The sequence below is a fragment of the Neolamprologus multifasciatus genome, chromosome 14, assembly GCF_963576455.1.
Source record: "Neolamprologus multifasciatus chromosome 14, fNeoMul1.2, whole genome shotgun sequence".
Classification (NCBI taxonomy): Eukaryota; Metazoa; Chordata; class Actinopteri; order Cichliformes; family Cichlidae; genus Neolamprologus; species Neolamprologus multifasciatus.
Window position 1 is genome coordinate 10,229,919 of NC_140452.1, and position 20,862 is coordinate 10,250,780.

Genomic DNA, 20,862 nt, shown 5'->3' on the forward strand with positions numbered 1-20,862 from the left:
CCTTTAACAGACTTTATTTGAACTGGCAGAATGGAAAGCAAACCGCTGTCTCTTCCGGCCCCTGTATGACCACAAGTTTTCATAGGAGTTACATTCTTTGAAGAGGAGGGCTCTCCATAGCATTCAGGGCTTACACTATTGTTATCAATATGGAGGACAGTTGGATGACCTTTGCCACACGTCCTACATACCAAACGGTTAGCACAGTCCTTGCTTATGTGCCCAGCACCTAAGCAACCAAAACACAGCCCTTTCTCCTTTAGAAAAAGCATTTTGTCTCTGTGCTTCTTCCGCTGAAACTGTTGACACTCCTCCAGTGTGTGCCGTTGAGTACAGCAGACACAAAATGGCTTTACTGTAAAGTCATGGCTTGTTGTGGTAATCAGCCTTTCCGTGCTGTAGGTTTTATTCATGTTCATGGGTGTGACTGTAGCAGCAAAGCTGTTCCCTTTAATTTGTTTGATTGGTTGTGACTTCAGTCTGTTGTCAACCTTTGAGACAGGGATTGTTGACGTTACATTCTGAATGTCCCCAAATAAAGGATCCGAAAGAATTTTTACCTGCCTTTCAATAAATGCAACCAAATCTTGAAACCGAGCCCTATGTTTAGAAGTTTCCAATACATCATATGCAAAGGCTCTCCATTTCTCTCTCATTTTATATGGCAACTTGCACAAAATGATTTTCATGTTCACTGGCATGTCCAGTTCCTGCATATGTTGCAATGTTTTCATGACATTACAACTCCCACGTAAGAAAAGAGAATATGCTTGCAATGATTTCACATCTTCATTTTTAATTGTAGGCCAAGATAATGCCTTTTCAATGTAAGCAGTTGCAATTTTATATTCATTTCCAAAGTGTTCTTTGAGCAGTTGCTTTGCTTGTATATAGCCTTGTCCTGCAGCCATATGTTGACAACTGCGTACCAGCTCTCTCGGCTGTCCTGTTGTAAGCTGCTCCAAATAATACAAGCAGTCCCTGTTATTGGCCTTTTCTTCCACTCCTTGTTCAAACGCATTGATGAAAGAGATGTACTGAAGAGGATCCCCATCAAATATAGGTATTTTCCTGGATGGTAATGAGGATGAACGCTGATGCTGAACAAGGGTTGCAGTTATTTCATTTTGTCTTTGTAAAATGGTACAAATGTCCTCCGACTGTCTTTCTCCCGCTGTAGGAATCGGCCTGGGCGGTGGAGGATCCACATTGTGAAATTGCGTTGTGATGACCGTTTGAGCTAGTGGCTCACTTTCCATTTCCGTTCCTGGCAGGATCATTGCAGATATGTTGCTTTCAGTCTGTACTACTTGCATTGCAGGTTTATCTTCATTGACTGGTGTACTGGGCTTGACTGCGGCTGAAGCAGTTGTTTTCCTGATTTCCCTTTCATAATATGAATTCATAGCATTGGACGATATATTAGATATACTTTGAACTTCAGCAGCTTGGAGAACAGCTAACTTTGCAGAAGAGGCAGAAAGCAACGCTTCAAGCTCAAGCTGTTCACGTTTCCTCCTTAGCTTTAGTTCTTGCTCCTCCAAGGCATGCTTCTCTTTTAGAACTGCCATACGAGCGAGTAATGCTGCCTTTTCTGCTTTTGCTTTTATTTTGGCAGAAGAAGTTGTGCTCACTTTACCACTAGATGAGCTTTTAGTGACTGAAGATTTACCAACAACATTTGAAACACTGTCCTCTGGCTTAACACCATCATCAACACCATGATTGCCCTTTAAATGTAACTGTTCGCAACCTGATAACCATTCTTTCACTTCATAAGTGAACTCATCATAATGCATTGTTTTTGCTTTAAACCATGTTTCATGCTTTTCTTTTTCATCGTCTGGTAACAAACACATCAATGAACCGTGAACTGTTTTTGCTTCATTACATAAACCAACAAAATCATTGAACGATGCTTGAACCATAGAAGTTTCATTTTTTTCCATTGAGACCCTTATACTCTCTTTTAAATTATTAGCTTTAATTAATTTAGCTTTTCTATCACGTTGCAGTCTGTCCAGTCTCTCTGCAAGTGCCTTAGCAGTCAATTTCACCACTCGTTTCTCCTTTTCTGGATGTGTCCCAGCCTTGCTGGCGTTGCTACTTTGCACAGCTGATTCTGCAGCAGGCTCACGGGGCCTGTCAGCAGCTTTATTTGTGTCCATAGTTCAAATGTTCCAAAACTCAAATATTTACCAAGTATTGAGGGTTTATGCGGACATGCGAAAGTTTGTTTATAAATCAGAGTTATTATGTTTGACCACCAATGCATTGGAATTACGTCTTCTTAAATAAGTGTGCACACTTTTATAAATGGCCATTTATTAGTAGCGCTACTCATACCTTGCGTTGGGCGCCGTACTGATTCTGATGAAGAATTCTGAGTCCTCTCCAACATCCACGGAACAGTCGCCAAGAACTCCACGTCGTCAGCTGACAGACCGATAGTCCAGCTGTCCGCACCTCGCGAACCCTCCAGGGTAACCTATTCCAAACGGCATTCAGCTCTCCGCGGCGATCGATCACTCAGACTTTAATTGTCCTGTTTGCGCCGAGTTTCCAAAACACCGCGGCGCAGTTGGCACAAACCTTTCCCCAAAGAAAAGCGAGTTTGTGACTCTAATATAGAGGCTAAGCCTACGCTTGAAGCCACTGAGGTGGTCGTTAACGGGGGGTGACGCGATGTCACTGGTATGCACGCATTAAGTAAACAGTCCAATAAATCCAGCAGTATGTATCTTGTCCTTTTTGGTCTTTATTCCATATCAACTTCACATAACAGCGCAACGGTCACAAACTGTTTGCCATCTTACAATTAATGACACACCTGACGCCGTTTACGTGCGTCTACCTTAAATACCTTTACATAATCAAAACAGAAAAAGGTGACCTCTAGCGACCACATAAGGTATTAACCCAAGAATGGCTCCTACATATGTTATAGAATTTTATTATGATGACAATATTAATCTTTGCTCTATATATCATCATCCTCTTCATGAGTATTGCATATTTCATTTGTTTATTTTTTTCCATTTTGTTTTTATACATGCCATGGCTTTTAGCATTTATTTTTCTGTTTTCTCCTTTAAAAAAAAGGAAAAAAAAATCTGCACTTTATTCCCACTTTTTAAAAACAGTCCCTACTGTTTTTTTTTTTCTTTTTGGGGGGGTGGGGTGGGGTATTGGTTAATTGAAGTTAATGCTGTTAATGCAAAATTTTTGTCAAAACCTGTAATTTAACAGTAATGGTCTGCATTTTACTCACATCTGCATTGCTTCATTTCAAATCCATATTGGTGGTATTGACAGTTATGAAAATGAACAAATACCTGTGGGCATGACTGGAGTTATGTGTCGCCAGTCTATTGGGAAACCTAGAAAATATGAGAAAACACCTACACTTTGTTTATTTATTGATTTTCCCAGCTCTGCAACACACAGAGAGTCTGAATGAGCTGTTCTGGTTTGCAGCCTGCTGCAGCAGCAAAAGCAGAGAAATACCAGCCTCAGCTTGCATCGTCATTGCTGTCCACAGCTACTTTTCATTTCCATTTCCTGTTTATCGCTACTATATATAAATAGATATTCTAATATTGGTGTAACTGCACTTATTCTTATCTTCGGGAGACAAAGCTGGTCTGCAGCTGATCTGTCTGTGGCTGTCAGTAAGTGGAGTGTAACTTATCAATATGTTTCATCCAGACTCACCTTTTCTGTTTCACTCTGCCTTGTTACTTGACTCCACATGAACGCACAGTGAACAGCGGGACTATTAGGCTCTTTATTTTTCCCAAACCCCTCCTGCAGCGACAACATTAATTCATGAGAACACCCCCGCCCCACTCAACACTTGGTCGAATGTTGCCTCTGGTGATTTTACATCACTTCTCTCCACCTTCCAGAAATCCGATTTCAGTGCCTTGAGTGGGCTGGATCTCCGCCTCTAGAGCTCAGAGTAAGACCAGCCATGTGATATAACACTGGGCTGATTAGAAACTTGCCCTGCCAAACATTTTTCCCTCCCTGTGAGGAAAACTCAGTTGTAGAAATATGCTGTGCATCATTCTCTTAGTTTGGGAAAATATTAGGAGGGTTTTTGTTGATATCAGACATGAATAAACAATAATTTCACACATAAAATTTGTTCCCTTATTGAGGTGATCACATAATGTGAATAAACAGTGCAACTACTGATATATTATTAGTCAAATGAAAGTTTTTACTCACCTGTCAAATATACTATATCATATTGTGTAAAGGATTATAAGATATATGACTAAATTCTTGAACCGCTAAAAAATTTAAAAGTAACTCTATTATGTTATTCATTGCTTTCCTGTCACACATACTTTATCCTGTTATAATGACCGAGGCTCACATTAAATATGGCTAAAGCTTCACGTAATGAGTTAGAACAATCTGATTTGATTCTTAGACCTCATGGTGCTGGTAGGAATACAAGGCTGTAAAAGTTCAGTTAAGTCATATGATTTCAGAACATTGAAACTCTTAAAAATAAGTAATAAATTTGGACAGAAATGGACTGGAAGCCATGAGCAGCACAGGTGTGATTTGATCATGATGTATCTTTCCTGCAGCTTCAGCATTTTGCACAGCCTGCAGAGGACAAAGTAACAACTGATCAGAGTCAACAAAGTGAAAGCAGTCTAATCGAGGGGTAATAGAGGCATGAATTACTCTACTAGTCATGTGAAGGGGCTGGTGTTTATCACTTAGAGGACAGCATATGCACAGGTAACCCCAATCAGCCAAAGGCTCAGCTTTCAGACTGCTCTAAACACAGTTTCAGACTATTTGTTTCAGATCTTGGCTCTGTATGATGGAGAAGGAGAAGAGATACCCTTAATGTCATTAATGGTTTGATATAAGCTAAGATTGTTCTTCTAAGATGGTGTTTGGCTTGAGGGGCAACTCCTTGGACTAAGATAATAAGGATTATTTTGGATGTTCAGTCATGCAAAGCTATAGTAAGATCAAGGAACAGAAACATGGAGCTGGGATGGAAAATAGTGGGTTTATTTTTTAAGGAAAACTGGCATCTTACATTATTATAGTGAACCCAGACTGTGCTACAGTACACACTTACTTCTTTGATAATCTGTGGGGGAATGTAATTTTTCATTTTTGTTTTTTTGTTTTGTTTTTGTAATTCTTCATTACTGGAGAAAAAATTACAAAAGCTTCTTGAACCTCTACATTTGGGTTCATTTGAATGATTGGCAACTCGTGTCAGCTTCTTGGGATAACTGGAAGCCAAGCAGTCATCTGATACCTCCATTATTTCAATTTTTTTTTCTTTTCTGTGTCGGCCGTCAGACTCTGGGGCCATTCAGTCACCCGGTGCAGAATGCGTGCGACAGAGGCAACCTTTTTCCACATTCCTGCGTAAATGAGTTTTGTCCCTACACTGCAATTTAGGTCATCACCAAATCAGCGCTTGTTTTGTGGTATTTGTCCAGTGTGCTTGGTCGGCACAGTCACCCCATGCCTGTTACCATGGGAAGCGGGCGTGAGCTAGAACCTCCTCCATGCATTTTCCCAAAGTCCTATATCTCAGCCTTCTAGGGTGGTGCTGAGCGGGGAGGGGTGGGAGGTTACTTGCGGTCATCTCTTTCTCTGCAGCTAAAGGTGCAGGTTTACGCGCCGCACACCCACTAATTAACCGTCCGTGGGTTAAGGGAGATAATTAAGGTGGTGGGGGGCGCAGGGTAGGGTGATACCTGTTCACTGTGTCTAACAGATAGAGCTACTCTGCCAGGGCTACAGAGGTTAATCCTGCTGACTCCTCCCAGTCATTCATCGTAGCAATAATCGTACCACTTTAGGTTCGCCTTAAAACTGGGTGGGCTGCTCGAGAGCGCCGGGAATTCGCGAGGAGCTGTCTCCGTTACGCGTGGTGCTGAAAGTGCCACTCGCCGCATCATGTGGTCGGTCTTCTTCGTATTTTTGTCTTATCTGGACACAAACGTCGTCAATGGCGACCTCCTGAGTGGCGCTTTGGATGCAGAAAAGGAGGGCAAAGAAATGTTCTCCACGCTCAACGGCACCGTGTGCGCAAAAATGTCCACGGTGGGGGAGAATTTCCTCTACCAGGTGTCAGACGGAGCCGAGGTGGTGGGCTCAGTAGTCAGTCCAGCCGGGAAACTATTGAACTGCTCCGTGATAGTGGAACAGATGCAGGTGAAATCTTTCATGCACGAGTGCAGGTTGGGGCTGAAGAGACAGAGTGGCGGGCGGCAGGTGGAGGCGAGTTTTGCGCGCATGGATGAAGCCAAGTTGATGTGCAGAAAGTTTAAGAAGAGGGTGGAAAAGGAGGATTCGACTGTGCAGGTGCAGGTTCTGAAGAGATCCAAGAGAGGCTTTACTTATCCGGGGACCCTGTGGTGCGGAGCCGGGAACATGGCTGATAGCTATGACCAGCTGGGTAGGTTGAAAAGTTTTTATTCAAGCTGTCTGACTCCCGAGTGCAATACCTGAAATAAATAATAACGCTCACCTCTCTTTTACAGGAGAGTTTGCAGGCACTGACAACTGCTGTCGTATTCACGACCAATGCCCTCATGTCATCCACGCCTTCTCCTCAAACTATGGTTACACCAATTTCAAATGGCACTCCATCTGTCACTGTGACTGCGATAATGCGTGAGTAAAAGCTTTATTTCAGTGATGCTCTTCTTCATTTCAGCAATAAAGAAGAAAAACTGGAGAGTGCAACTTAATTAGGAGCAGTTAACACATTAAATATTTGGCAGGTCTGTATAGCTGATAAATTATGTTGCCAGATGTTAATATTACTCTATTGACTGGCATTATGGTCTCTTAAACTAAAACCTTCCTGGCTAATTTTAGATAGTAATGCCAGCCCAGTAGATACATTGCTGTATTAACAATATATAGTACTTGCTTGTCATTACGTCAGTTGTAGTTCTCTTATAGAGAACTCAAATCGTCCCTTTACTCTCTCTGCAGGTTGAAAGACTGTTTGAGGAAAGTCAACGATACATCTTCCCGAGTTGTTGGTCAGGCATTTTTTAATGTCATCAGTGTCCCTTGCTTTGAGTTTGCTTATGAAGAGCAGTGCGTAGAGCGGCACTGGTATGGTCTGTAAGTATTCGTGTAAACCTTTAAGTAGATTTTAAACATACTGAGCCATTTTACTTTCGTAATACGTGACACTTTGCCTCCCCTCTCTGTTTTCTCTCTCATAGGTGCAAACGATACAAGAAGCTCCCCGTTGCTGTGATGAGAGAGGCGGTGCCGTATGACTTTGGAGGCATTGACATCATTGATGAGCTGACAGTAGCTCCTCCCAAGTCAAAAGGTTCTAAGAAAAGCAATGAAGAAGAGAAACTGGAGAGTGCAACTCAGTCTACGATGTTGGGTCCCGAGGAGCCGTCGCTCAGCAACGTTGTCACCGCCGCCGAGGATTTCCTCAAGGTTCTCGCTACTGTCTCCACGTCGCAAAGCTCTAGTACCAACTCTGATAAGGTAGAGGAGCAAAGTTCAGAGAAGAAGAAGAGGAAGAACACAGGGAAGAAAAAGAAAACCAACAAAAAGAAAAAAGGAAAAGGAAAGGGGAGGAAGAGAAAAGTGAAAACAGAAGCAGGTGTGAAAGCAGAGGAAGGAGCTGCTGTTTCACCCTCTGGCAGCAAAGCAGAAGTCAAGCCTCTGAGTAACTTCATCAATGAGTCACAAAGATATGATCAGTCAAGCGGGAGCACAAAAAGAGTCGATGAGAGCGAATTTGAGCTCAGAGGAAAAGACGAACCCCTTAATGAAGTCATGAAAGATGAACCAGCCTTGGATAAGGAGATGGTTTCCATTACATCACCTGCAACAGTCCAGAAGAGGCCAGCAGAGTCGATCACTGCTGTGCTGACAGAAGAAGTCACTCCCCCAATAAGCACTACTGTTCCACATAAAGCTAAAACAAGAAGGCAAAGAAAGGAGAAGAGAAAGAAGGGCAAAGAAATAACTCTTCTTTCTTCTCCCAAAGATCTTGTAGCAAACAAAACAGAAAACTTAAGCCTTGTCCCCACCATCATTACCATAACCCCACCAGCGCAGCCTGAGCAACAAAACTTTGGGAGCGACACTGAAAAGCAACCTGTTGTCAGCATTGCCAATGCCCCCATTGTTATCTCCAAAGTCAAAAGGAACAGGTCAAAGGAGAAAACAGACACAGAGGGGAGAAAGAAAAGGAGGAAAGGCAGCTCTGCTTCCCCCATTGTTCCTGTTGCCCTGCAAAATTCCTCTCTGGACAATCTGAAAGTGATCCCTCTCACTGGGGTTCACACCACACCGTCGATCCCCACCGCAGACTACCAGCTTTCCCACAGGCTGGACGTTTACACAGGAAGGGTCAAAGTTACAGCTTTGAACACTTCCTTTAGTATTTTGAAAAGGCAACGGTCGAAAGAAAGAGGGCTGAAAAACAGCAAGAGGAAAGCCAGTGTGCCTTCTTCATTGGAAATCCCATGTTCTCACAACAAGTTTGAAAATGTGCTCCCTATTCTCACGACTCCAGACACTCGTGTTCCTCTCAACAGCCATGAAACCACTGCTGCAGAAGAAGAAACACAAACTCAGAGTGAATGGAGGCTTTTTGCCACAGCTGCGCCCACTGTCGACACAAAACAGCAGCGGCAAGCAGCCAGACAGCAGAGAAAACCAAGAAAGAAAGCTGCAGCTCTTAGTGATGCATTTTCTGATGTTAAACAAACTGAACCAGTCACATTTTTAAGCATGCCATCCAAAGCTGCCACTACAGCAGAGCTTAGATCTAAAACCCCCTTTGCTACCACCTTAGCACCACCTGACATGAGTCCACTTCAGTTATCTATTGAGAGAGCTAAAGCACAATTCACCAGGAAGAAGAAAAGGAAAATGAGACTGTCTAACCGACAACAATGAGCCATGTTTTTCAGGTACAGCAGGATAGATGGAGAAACACACAAACACAGCTTTAATTACTTAAATTAGCACCTGATGACCAGACATGCTTTACAGTTAGAATATTTACATATCACAGTACACTCTTTTCTGGCTTTAATTGCTGGAATCGACATAATCATATTTAATTGTAATATGAGAATCAAGTTTTGCAATACTTTATCCTGCATGTCAATAATAAAATTATTGGTTGATTATGAATGTGTGGCAGTGTTTCGCTTTATTTATTCAATAAATAAAATATTAAATAACAGTATTCTATTTTAACATAAAATAATAATTCAAAATGTTTTCTAGCAAAAGCATCTTCCAGCAGCCACTTTCCATCCTGTCAGGGAATACAACAGTACAACTCCCTAGCAATTAGTGGTTGCCAAGCAGTTGCCAACTGGTCTTCAGGACAGTATGAAAAGGCTCTAAAGCAACTTTGTTCTGTCTGGCATCCCCCTGTCCTTTGTGCTAACAGTCAACGCTTTGCCCCTAAAATGAGTATATTAGGGATATACACTCTACACTGTGATATCAAAAAGGGATAAAAGTAGTGTTTAATACGAGCATCTACCAGTGTAAACGTATGTATGTCTGATAGCAAAATTAGCAAAGATGTAACAGAAGCTACCAACTTTAATGAGAAGCTAGCACCAGTGAATGTTAGCTTAAAACCACAACTTAGAATATAATATGCACTGATTAAATTTATTCAAATCTGATGTGCTATTTGGTGAGATTTAGCTTAGCTGCTCAGAGGATATGATTACCACTGACTGTACAAAACTAATGGATTACAGTCGACCCCCGATATTTGTGGGGGTTAGGGACCACAACCACCTGCAAATAGCTGAGATCTGCAAATACTTGAAATCCCATCTAAAACGTTTATAACTGGTTATTTTAATAGTTCAAACACCAAATATATCTTATACTATCACCCTAATGAAAATAATTACTTTAGATATGCTTTCTATGCTTTCCAAAAAATCAGTGAATAGGCAAATTTTCCGCAAATAATTTTATTTGTTCCACAGAAAAATCTAGGAGTAGGTGATTCTGCAGATACCGAACCATGAAGAGGCGGAGGTCGACCGTACTGCCTTTGGACAACACCATGCTATACTAAGCTAACAAGCTAACAGGCTGCTAGCCATACCATCTTATTTAACCTTAGGAGAATGGTAGAAAACTGCAGCTCTAACTCCCAAAGAAACAAAGCAATGTGAATGCTCCACATGGCAACAAATAGTTTTTCAAACATTGTAAAAATGATATAAATTTGAATAACATACCAAGAGCTATTCTTATCTAGCTAATAAAATATAATCTTCATTTTGTAATTTTGCATGCACATCTTATCTCAGCTGGAGACATTTAATCAGAAGGAGAAAGCTGAAAGGCTTAAGGTTGACCTTCTTAACCTGACTCTCCTGAGTTTCTTCTGGGTCAGAAATAGCCTTTAAGGCAGCGGTCCCCAACCTTTTTTGCACCATGGATCGGTGTCACGGATAAATACAACAAAATAAAACCAGTATGAGTACAAAAAAAAGGAGAAGATTTATTCATAACACACGGGAAAAGACCCAGGGAAAGCGAGTTAACGATAAAAACTATTTTAAAGAGTAACGATAAAAACCTGCTAAAAACCCTGAAAACCATGAATTTCACACCCAAGCATGAACTCTCGCGGCCCAGTACCAAACAACTCAAGTATTATACTATCGCCCATCCTGTCCATGGCCCTGGGGTCCTGGACTGCTTCTTTAAGGGTGGCTGAACCATGTATGGTTAGCATACTGAACAGGGAGTAGGTTTCAACAGAAACATGTGCATTTTCCTGTTAGCTGAACATTTGATAGTTGTATGTTGTCAGGGGGATGGGGTGAAAAATTCCTCAGTGCAGAAAAATCCCTGCTTTTCTTTCCATACTGCAAAAAAATCTGTCAAGAAAAAGCTTAATATATACATGCATGCTCTTTTCTCCAAGGTGACTGAGAACTTTGGTCAAGCTGCCTCCCCGTGCGTGGTTTAAGGCAGGGTCACATTCTCAACACTGATTAGAACCTCATTATTTTCACCTCTTACCATTGAGGGTTGTAGAGGAAAATCCTACAGATCAGCTGACCGTCACATGCTTGCATAAGAGGACTTTATCTGGATGGTTCTGGACATGCAACGTATTTCCAAATTAGACCTCAATCACTCAATCATTTAAAATGTGCTCTTAGAGGAAGAATATTCACATACAATATGGACATCTACATATCTTGCAAACAGTGGAAGTGATGTAAAAGTACCGATTTTTATGCTACAGCTCAAGTTCCCAGGACTTTTTGGAAGCCATCCAAATATTCAAAGGAGCTTTCAGATGCAGTCCACAGTTGAAATGGGCAGAGCGACTAACACAGTTGGATGTGTGATAAAGCCATTTCTCACAGCGGGGGAAGAAAAAGTAGCAGGAATTTTCCAGTTCATCAAGTTTATGAGTTTATCGGGTTTATGTTCGTATTTCAAAATGCATTACAGGTTGTTACTTGCACGTACAGATTAAAAAAATATCACTGAAGGCTAATTTTTTTTTGTATAGTAAAATTTTCACATCATTAAAAAATATATATTTTAAAGACATTGGCATTATACATAAAAATGTATAATGCAACCGACTCCATAAGATCTTCTTGATACTAGACACTTTGCAGTTCTTTCAGACTTTCAGACTTTCCCGAGGGGTCAAATATATATTTCAAGGGTTGTGAGTAACATGTGCAACAGGGTCTCACAGACAAAAGCTCACATTTTGTGATTTTTTTGCAGTCTTGTGAATTCTTGGATAATTTCCTCCATGTAGGCCTCCAAAATTATTAGAATTTTTGAGCATAAACATTGTGTAGAAATAAAGATATTCATGAAAACGTGATGTTTTTATGATTTTCTTTTTTCTTTCATATTTTAGTTATATTTATATGTTTGGGAAAAGAAATAAAATGAATAAAACAGTCACACATTAAATACACAAACTGAGAGATAACCTTGTCTTCACTGTTAGTACATCCATCAGATCTCCTTTTTCAATATTTGCTGTTTTGCATATTTTGTCTTTTAACTTTTAACACTACAATCCCATTTAAAATAAACTCACCGATTAAATCTTCTTGCTGTTTGATATCATGCAGCTAGTGTACAGTCACAGAGCAGTGAAAGTGAACCAGAACAATACATGCACTGTCCTTGCATGCAAACGAAGAACTGAACCTCACCGTAAAGCTGTAATTGTACAATGAAAAGACCGAAAAAAGAAAGATTTGCTGCCCACAGTGCGGGTCATGTGTTGACCTCTGGTTACTATTGTGGCGATGGCTTTTAATATCCAGGGAGGCGGTCAAGCAGAAAATCAAATGAACAATGTGTGGTTTGAGGGAAGACATGATAATGAAAGAACATCGTGTTCTGTGGATTTGTTTGGCTGAAGTAGCCAATAATCCACTGTCTTCACACATGTGGAGGATTGACAGAAAATGACCTGGCTCACATTGCTGATGGAAGAAGAACTGCGGCCTATTTCTCAAAGAAGCTGGCACTCTGATACAGACATTGTACTCATTTGTGGTTACTCTGCATTGTTCTGTGTATCTTTTTGGTAATACGCCTCTATAGTTGCTTTGTGTCTGTTTATTGTATTAAGTCTCAATGTGGTCATTTTGGGTCTCTTTGTTTTGTGTTTCTCTGTATTGACTTGCTGACAGTCCCTTCATGCACAGCAGAGTGAAGTGCCAAACAGTGGGACAACTTCCTGACTTACACTTTTTGTTTAGGTGCAAGGACCTGCAGCTGCATTTGTGCATATATACAAATGTATGTCCAGTGTAACTGAATATATATATACACTGACATAAGAAAGGTGGTGGACTGAGGCCGGGAGTCCTTAGCTAACCTTTGCTTACCTCTGGACTGAGAGCCCTTCTGGCAGCTTTCCATGGACTGAAGTACAGATTTAGATTAAAGCAGGCTTGCCTTTCATCAGAAAATCTTCCACGCTGTGTTATTCAGTAAAGCTTAATCCTACATCCATGTTGACATTTTAACACACAGGTCAAATATCTTTTGTCTGGTAGTTTGTCCTTTTTTTTTTTTTTTTTTTTATAAACGTACATACTCAGAGACCAAGAGAGCATTCTCAGCATTAATTTAATCTAGTTTATTTTAATCTGACAGATTCTCTGAGCGAATCTTCTAGCAATAAATATTAACCTGCACCTTTTATGACCCCTAGTGGTCAAAACACAAAGGGGTGGAATCAAGTATTTCTGAATTAGAGTGTCCCATTGCCATCACTATCCACAGCCTGATACTGTCGCACTGTGAGTTTCTATTTTTATAATTTGTATAAAATTGTATGTTTTCCACCATGCACTGCTCTTTAAATGAGATTTCCTTCAGGAAAATAAGCCAGCCAGTTTTCTCTCATTTTATTTTATACATTAGTAGAAAATTTCATTACAAACATCACAAACAAAACTGTTTTGTGAACAGATCATAAATCATCATTCCCATAAATGTAGTGAAGAAGTGCATAATTTCAGGGAGGTCATGTGGTTCAACTCTAAACCTGCTCCGTACCTTGCATCCGAACATCTCCGATCTGAAGGGAGAACAGTGTTTTAATATAAAATGATATTTATACGGGCAGCACGGTGGTTAGCACTGTTGCTGCACAGCAAGAAGGTCCTGAGTTCAATTCCAACATCAGGCCGGGGTCTTTCTGTGTGGAGTTTGCATGTTCTCCCCGTGTTTGCGTGGGTTCTCTCCGGGTACTCCGGCTTCCTCCCACCGTCCAAAGACATGCAGCTTGTGGGGATAGGTTAATTGGATAATCCAAATTGCCATTAGGTGTGAATGTGAGCGCGAATGGTTGTCTGTCCCTGTGTGTTGGCCCTGCGACAGACTGGCGACCTGTCCAGGGTGTACCCCGCCTCTCGCCCTATGACAGCTGGGATAGGCTCCAGCGCCCCCCGCGACCCTGAAAAGGATAAGCGGAAGTGAATGGATGGATGGATATTTATACAGAAAAAGAGTAAGGCATAAAATAAGAGAAAAACCACCTGAACATAAGGAGGGGCACTGAGCACATATGTAACAGCATTGGCAACATCTGTTACTTCCAGAGGCTGTCAGAGAAGTGAAACATGATTAATGACTTATTATTTGAGTTACCACATCAACAGTACATGAGGTGTAGGAATAATTATTTTACCTTGTATGCAGAGTATGCACCAGGTGCTTTTATAAGGATTGTTTTTGTAGAACCGTGACAAAAATTCTGTCTCCACCAAACTGGGAGAAATACAAAAGAGAGTGGATACTGTGTGTGAGTGTCTCATCACAGTAATGTTGGTTTTAAAGTGACTTTTGGAGCTGCCTACAGTGTTCTTAAAGTCTCAATGATGTAAGAAACATGAGGCCTACAAAGCTGTTTTGTTGATAGTTAACTGGAAATATTCAGGTTCTGGATTGCTGATTGGCCACCATAAAAGATGATGCAGATGTCACTTTGGGTTTTAAGAGATTCTCAAGGACATTATGAAATACTGCATGGGATTTTTGCTTATTAATTATGAAGACTAATAAACCTTTTCCCCAACGAGATCTTTAAATCGGGTGTCAGTTATTTTTCTTCCTAAATGTTGTAATAATAATATGATGATAAAATCCTGAGCTGCAGACCTTTTTTACTGCATGAGTGACACTTGTCATTAGACTAAAGAGTCTATAATAAGTGGAATTAGATATCTGCATTGATTCTGTTCCTGGCTCTGCTTTTAAAATCAAGGCTGCACTGGGAGATTTTGGCACAGTTAAGAAGTAAATCCATCCCTTCATCTATTTCCTACTGCTTATCCAGGGCCAGGTTGCAAAGCAGCAATCTGAGCAGAGATGCCCAGACCCCACTCTCCTTCCACTGTCTGGCTCTTTCCTCAGTTGGAGTCAGCAGCACTGCTGCAAAACTTGAACTGTGTGTTGTGGTGAGCCCGACTAGACTGAGTCAGTATGTTTCAATCTTGTGCACTAGCCCCATCTAAGAATTTTGGCAAAAAATTCTCAGTTTTGGCAAACGGGGATCAGACCGCCAGGGCATCTGCCCCTGACCAGAATTGACTAACTATGGCCTCTGCTGTTGATGTAGCTCTTTTGGGCCCCCATAAGCTAAGGCCCAGCCACCAGGTAGTTTCCCTCTTCTAAAATGTGAATTTGTGGTAAAAGAAAACATAATAATATTAATAATAATAATGATACAGGTTGATATCACCAGTAAAAATATCGAACCCGTTTATGTTTACGATGTGTCCATCATCCACATTTCTCTCTTTCATCGACTGATACGCTTCGCGTGTGCAGATACTGAGAGCAAGAACATTTACCTGCAAGAAAAAAAAAACAGAAAAGGAAATATCAGGAATCAGCACATTCTGGTTGATGCACTTACTTGTTGCTTCTTGCACACAGTGGGTGAAAATCGGTTATAAGCAGCTTCAAAAACTATTAATGAGTCAGTTTAAGAGCTGGAGTCACTGTGAGGTTAATGCACACTGATCAGCTAAAATATTAAAACCAGTGACAGATGATGACATGTTTCACTTTTTTACAGTTCAAAGTTCTGCTGGGACATTATTCCTGTGAATGTTACTTTTGATAAAACGCTACAACAAATATTATATTTCTACAATAACTCTGAGCTCTTACATCCATCATGTTCTTCCAGCGACTGGTTTTGCCGTTTAGCAGCAAATCTGGATGAGCCAAGCCAGCGTTGTTGATGCACACGTCCACGCCTTTGTGCTGCTCTTTGATCGCTGCGAACATGGCCAGAATCTCCTCTTCTTTGGTCAAGTCACACTTGAAAGGAACCAAAACACCAGGGTGGCTGGCACTCTGACACTCTGCTGCCAGTTTCTGAAACCAAGAAGGGAATGATGACAGAGGTTTAGCTTCAAAATAACTCTGCCCTTTAATTACTGTAAATTTGTGGATTTCAGTTTTCATAACACAGCTGATCAGTAACTTTGTACAACACTGGAAGTCAGATTTTTGTCTCCAACTGCAAAAACATTCTTCTCACTGGGTCTCAACTCATGTCTGAACACATCCTGCCATCAGCTGTTTCATCAGATCTGCTGCACAGTAACTTATCTTTCTATCTCAAAAGCAACAAGATTATTTTAGTAGGAGGAGTTTTTATCTGACTGGAGCATTTTTACTTAACAAAAGATTCTACTGAACCACTGCAGACTGTAAAAAATTCAGCCCCCAAACATGTTTGAATAGTTCTGTCTAGAGCAGGGGTGTCGAAGTCCAGACCTCGAGGGCCGGTGTCCCTGCAGGTTTTAGATCTCACCCTGGGTCAACACACCTGAATCAAATGATTAGTTCATTACCAGGGTTCTGGAGAACTTCAAGACACGTTGAGAAGGTAATTTAGCCATTTAAATCAGCTGTGTTGGATGAAGGGCACAACTAAAACCTGCAGGACACCGGCCCTCGAGGCCTGGAGTTCAACACCTGTGGTCTAGACTCTAGAGTTATCAGCTCATATGTGTCCAGCCTTCTGTTTCTGTGTTGGACGAAATTAAAAATCTATTAACAGTGAACTTTTACACATAATCTGATTTATAGCATTACAATAGATTATTGTAATGCTGGTTTTTCAGGTTTATTTAGTGTTAGTCAGATAAACTGTTCAACCTTTGCCCAGCCGCTCCCTCTGTTCTTTTTTGCTAGGTAACAGTGAACATATATATAAATATAAATATAGACTAAAAAATATAAAATGCAACAGCCGAGATGGAAATACACTAAGTGATAGATGCAGGCCTGGTCTATCAAAATGTTCTTTTCTTTTTTTAATCAGGTTCGCAGAGCTGTTGTTGGGCTAGAACATCTTAGTTGCAATGTAGAAATTAAGTTACCTTTTAGCTATTAGCTTGTTATTATCAAATTGCTTTAACCATGAGCCATTTATTTTTACCTGAGTCTCTTCCTCTCTCTACCTTATTTGTTAACTACACCTTCCTCTGTTTCTTCCTCACTCTCTTGTTGGGACTGCTGGTCCTCTTGCGCTCTCCATGGCTAATGCTAGCAACTGTGCCTCTATTCTGAGCGCACATAAATAATTTTTGCAAATGTTGCATTTTAAGGAGACAATTATTTTGAGCAAACAAAATTAATTTCAGTGTTTGCTATTATACATATATACACACACAATGACTGCCATTCTCGCTCAGTTGTTGGCATTTGCTCTTGCTCAGATCTCTGCTCTGTGTGCGCTCAGTATGTCGCTTCCGCTTTCAACATCTCTGCTCCCTGCACACTCAACTTCTGCTCTTCTTCTGTGGTGGGCCATCAGTGTCTAATTCCCAAATAGATTAATTGAATCATGTAAATCAATAAATCATATTAAATTCCTTTTAATGATCACTCCTTATTTAACTGTTTTTATACATCTTAGAGCACAAATAGGAAACTCAGAATGAGGCCAGTCATTTCATGGACAATTTTTATTTGAAAATCACTCCCATTCACTTTTTAGACTCTTTAACCCATTACACATGTCACATCAGAATTTTGAAAACAGACCTGATTTGTTTGACACAGTAATATATAAAGACAGCTATATTTTTGTTCAGTGATATCAGCACAAACTTCTACAGGCCATACTCATAGTCTGGTTTTCCATCAACAAAGGACTTGAAGAAGGCCTTGTGGGCATCTACGCTGTGTATTGTGGCTTTGACAGCTGGATCTTCCAGCATGCGCTCTGTCCACATCTTCATCTCAGGTGTGCCATCCAGACAGCTAGGAGACAAAAGTAAATTACAGCATGTGAACCCACATTTGTTTGCAAAACATCCATTAGACAGGAAATAAATATAAGATATTCAGTAGATGCTACAAAGGAAGAAAAGCTCAAATTAGATATTAAACTGTTACTTTAGTTGTGTTACAGTTTTGCAGACTGGGCACTGTTATTTCTTCATTTGAAAGGAAGAAAAATAAGTCCACATGGAAGAGGTAAACCTTTATGAAACAACAAGATCTGGAAAACTTACTGTTGCAGCTCAAAGACCTCCAGTCTCTCAAACCACGGCCACATCATGTAGTCAATCATTGTTATGGAATCACCACCAAAAAACTTGATCTTCTTGTTAACGAGGTCCTAGAAATTGAATATTACTTTCATTAGAGTTGCATTTAATACTCTAAAATAACCAGGTATAGATAATCTTAATAATCCTTTGATTAGTGATTATGATTGGCAAGCAAAGTTGCAAGCACACTCATTCACACACAGTCTTTCAAATTATATGTTTATGTGTAAAGAAACTAGAAGCCTCAATCATGCCACCTACCTCGTTCAATTTGGAAAGCTTTTCTTTCAGTTCAGCTTCCAGTCCTGAGACATCCTGACCATTCTTTCTCCCTGATGAGATCCTGTAAAAATATCCTATCATCTAAAACAGTGACATTAAACTGATTATTTGGTAATTTAAAAAAAAAACAAAATATAAAGATTTATGTGCAAGTTTCCATGTGACCTACTTTGGAAAAATACTCCAGCATCATTCTTTGCTTTAGCAAAAGGAGAAGAAGGAAGCAGCTGCTTTTCAGGGTAAACTTCAACTATTCACAGGTGATCGGTGACTCATATATCAACTCACCAGCAGGTGTCTCTAGTGTCGGGACAATCCCAAATTGATTCTTTTTAAGGTACCACTCAGGCTTGTCTGCCAGATGGACATTTATGATTTCATGCCTGAAACACAAAAACAGGTTGCACATACGTGTTTAAGTAAAGGTTAGGATTGTCATGACTTTCCATTCGTAAAGTAAAGCAGAATAAAAAGTAGCCTTACTTGATTCCTATGGCTTTCAGCACTAATCTGGCCCTCTGGGCAAAAGGGCAGAACCTCATGCTGTAAACTTTGATGTACCCTTTAGGGACTGGGCCAGGTGCCGCACTACCTGAGGGAAACAAAAAACCTTCATCCATGAGAAAAAGCAGCTTGGAGAAGAAGTTAACTTGTGTTTTCAGGCCAGTAATGCAACATTTTAAAATGCTGAATTGTTTTAATGTATCCATTGTGCTTCCCATGGAATATAGGAATCATTAGGAAAGCACAAAATTCCCACAATGTTCAATAAATTAAAGGAATTCTATAGTTGTCAGTTTGGAACATGTTGTGCTTCCACGAGGGCAAAGTGAATTTTATATTCGTTATTAGCAGGTGGGCCCCATGTTTATAGTTAAATGTAAGGATTTTAAATCGTTACAATACATTCCTATTTTAATTTTACACAACATCCCAAGATTTTTGGAAACGAATTGTGTATAAAAATGTGAAAAGAGCACCTTCATTAACATTACAAATACCTCCATGGTAATATTTATATACTGTTGACTTTAAATGGATGTTGTATATTTACATATTTGTACCCTTTCTTTAGCAGGAATAAGTAATTTTCTGACATCTGTTTGTTTTTAGAGAAGCCACAGTGTGTCACTATTTGTTCTGACTTTTTTTTAAAAGTCGTTTTCAGTCGCATGCTTTTAATCGTCACGAATAATATCAATATTGACCTAATTAAAATGCATGGCTTTGTAAAACTGCAACTACACCCTCACCACAAGCTAGGTAAGGGAGCATGACAGAGCTCAGGGAGCAGAACGGGTCAAGGAACGGAACAGCGCTTACTGCACTTCAGAGGCTTCACTTAACGCAGTAATATCTTAAAGTCTTACCTTTAGCGAGATGCTTTTCAGCAGACGTGTTGGCACCTGAAGTAACGAATGAGACAAAAGGAAGACGGGCTGTGAAGACTGAGCTCAGATTTTCACGAGTGAATAGTGCGGCTGAAGCTCTGAATTTATACACCGCGATGTGCGTGTATGAGAAGTCTGTGTTGTTCTTAGAAAGAGGACTCTTTTTCCCAGAAAGCTAAACAAGCCATACGTGTTTTCTCTGTTTCTGGTTGTGTAGGTTATTATCATGAACTTTAACATTTGAAATCCTACATTAGACCTGTAGAGAAATGAGGTGTGTCAGTCTGAAAATTGACCTTGATGTGTATTTTCTGGAACATTAATGCAAAAATGTTCCCAGTGTGTACTTAGAAATGATGCTCCAGACCAGAAAACTGGTAAAAACCTCAGATTTTATAGAGGTGCTCATACTTGCTGATGATCAATATATTTAATAGCAGCACCTAGCTGCTACTTATATCTTAATTCCTGTGGAGGCAGTGTACAACAGTGTACATTCTTTTTTGTGATGCACGTGTGAGAATCACGTGTTGGATGAATTCTCTGAACTTCGGGCTGAAGTGTGTTTGTGTAGGCTAAAATAACAATCTTAGAAATAATTCCTTGACTAATCTATTACAAAACACATATTGCATACATGACCCTGCTTTCTACAAGGTATTTATTACCTTATTTCTTATGAATTTGCAGTAAAGAGAAACCACATTGTCCACTGTGACAGGCTGTGCTCTTCTGATTCAGTCATATAAATATCATTATTTTAATAGACAATACTCACGTCAACAGTGACTCAGCTGGTCTACATTTACATAACCATCAGGACAGATTATGTAATGCTCATAATGACTTTGCAAATACATCACTCCCTTACTTGACATGCAGAGGGGAGGAGCCAGGGATCAAACCACTAACCTTCCGATCAGCAGGTGACCTGCTCCGATCCCTGGCTCCTCCAGTCTGCATGTCAAGTATCCTTGGGCAAGATACTAAGTCCCCAAATTGCTCTCAGATGCTTCCATCAGAGTATGAATGTGTCTGAATGTATTTAGGAAGCACTAAGAGTAGAAGAAAGTGCTTGG

The 20,862-nt window shown here is 40.3% G+C and overlaps 3 protein-coding genes, 1 long non-coding RNA gene and 1 pseudogene across 5 annotated transcripts in view; 1 reads left to right on the forward strand and 4 right to left on the reverse strand.

Annotated features, from left to right (window-relative positions):
- LOC146503548 (uncharacterized) overlaps positions 1–12,232 on the reverse strand; it is a 24,267-nt gene extending 12,035 nt beyond the window's left edge. Inside the window, exon 1 of the mRNA XM_085184584.1 lies at positions 12,110–12,232. The gene's annotated coding sequence lies outside the window, so the exon portion shown is untranslated. The remainder of the gene's footprint in view (positions 1–12,109) is intronic.
- Positions 5,829–9,180, forward strand: proca1 (protein interacting with cyclin A1). The gene is made up of 4 exons (XM_085130862.1): positions 5,829–6,451; positions 6,537–6,669; positions 6,997–7,131; positions 7,236–9,180. Exons 1-4 carry the CDS (start codon positions 5,950–5,952, stop codon positions 8,938–8,940), a joined length of 2,475 nt encoding a protein of 824 aa, XP_084986988.1. The 5' UTR covers positions 5,829–5,949; the 3' UTR covers positions 8,941–9,180.
- A 1,137-nt stretch (positions 12,233–13,369) lies between the features above and the next one.
- On the reverse strand, positions 13,370–14,400 carry LOC146503550 (uncharacterized). The gene is made up of 3 exons (XR_014868844.1): positions 14,222–14,400; positions 14,070–14,135; positions 13,370–13,609 (listed from the first exon to the last, which is right to left on the reverse strand). It is a non-coding gene; the product is annotated as an uncharacterized LOC146503550 (long non-coding RNA).
- An 11-nt stretch (positions 14,401–14,411) lies between these two features.
- Positions 14,412–17,129, reverse strand: LOC146503551 (dehydrogenase/reductase SDR family member 11-like). The gene is made up of 3 exons (XM_085131211.1): positions 17,052–17,129; positions 15,709–15,918; positions 14,412–15,386 (listed from the first exon to the last, which is right to left on the reverse strand). Exons 1-3 carry the CDS (start codon positions 17,127–17,129, stop codon positions 15,243–15,245), a joined length of 432 nt encoding a protein of 143 aa, XP_084987337.1. The 3' UTR covers positions 14,412–15,242.
- LOC146503552 (glutathione S-transferase omega-1-like) lies at positions 16,888–20,746 on the reverse strand (annotated as a pseudogene). Its single transcript, XR_014868779.1, has 7 exons — positions 20,696–20,746; positions 19,763–19,958; positions 18,876–18,984; positions 18,562–18,775; positions 18,372–18,473; positions 18,072–18,178; positions 16,888–17,817 (listed from the first exon to the last, which is right to left on the reverse strand). The product of XR_014868779.1 is annotated as a glutathione S-transferase omega-1-like (transcript).
- Between the last annotated feature and the right edge of the window lie 116 nt (positions 20,747–20,862).

Coding starts and splice junctions, on each gene's coding strand:
- proca1 (XM_085130862.1), top strand. CDS start 5,950: ATGTGGTCGGTCTTCTTCGTATTTTTGTCTTATCTGGACACAAACGTC. Junction 6,670..6,996: donor CACTGTGACTGCGATAATGC/GTGAGTAAAAGC, acceptor CTCTCTCTGCAG/GTTGAAAGACTGTTTGAGGA. Junction 7,132..7,235: donor GAGCGGCACTGGTATGGTCT/GTAAGTATTCGT, acceptor TCTCTCTCATAG/GTGCAAACGATACAAGAAGC.
- LOC146503551 (XM_085131211.1), bottom strand. CDS start 17,129: ATGTGCGCTCAGAATAGAGGCACAGTTGCTAGCATTAGCCATGGAGAG. Junction 15,919..17,051: donor CCAGCAGTCCCAACAAGAGA/GTGAGGAAGAAA, acceptor TCTTGGTTTCAG/AAACTGGCAGCAGAGTGTCA. Junction 15,387..15,708: donor GCTGGAAGAACATGATGGAT/GTAAGAGCTCAG, acceptor TTTTTCTTGCAG/GTAAATGTTCTTGCTCTCAG.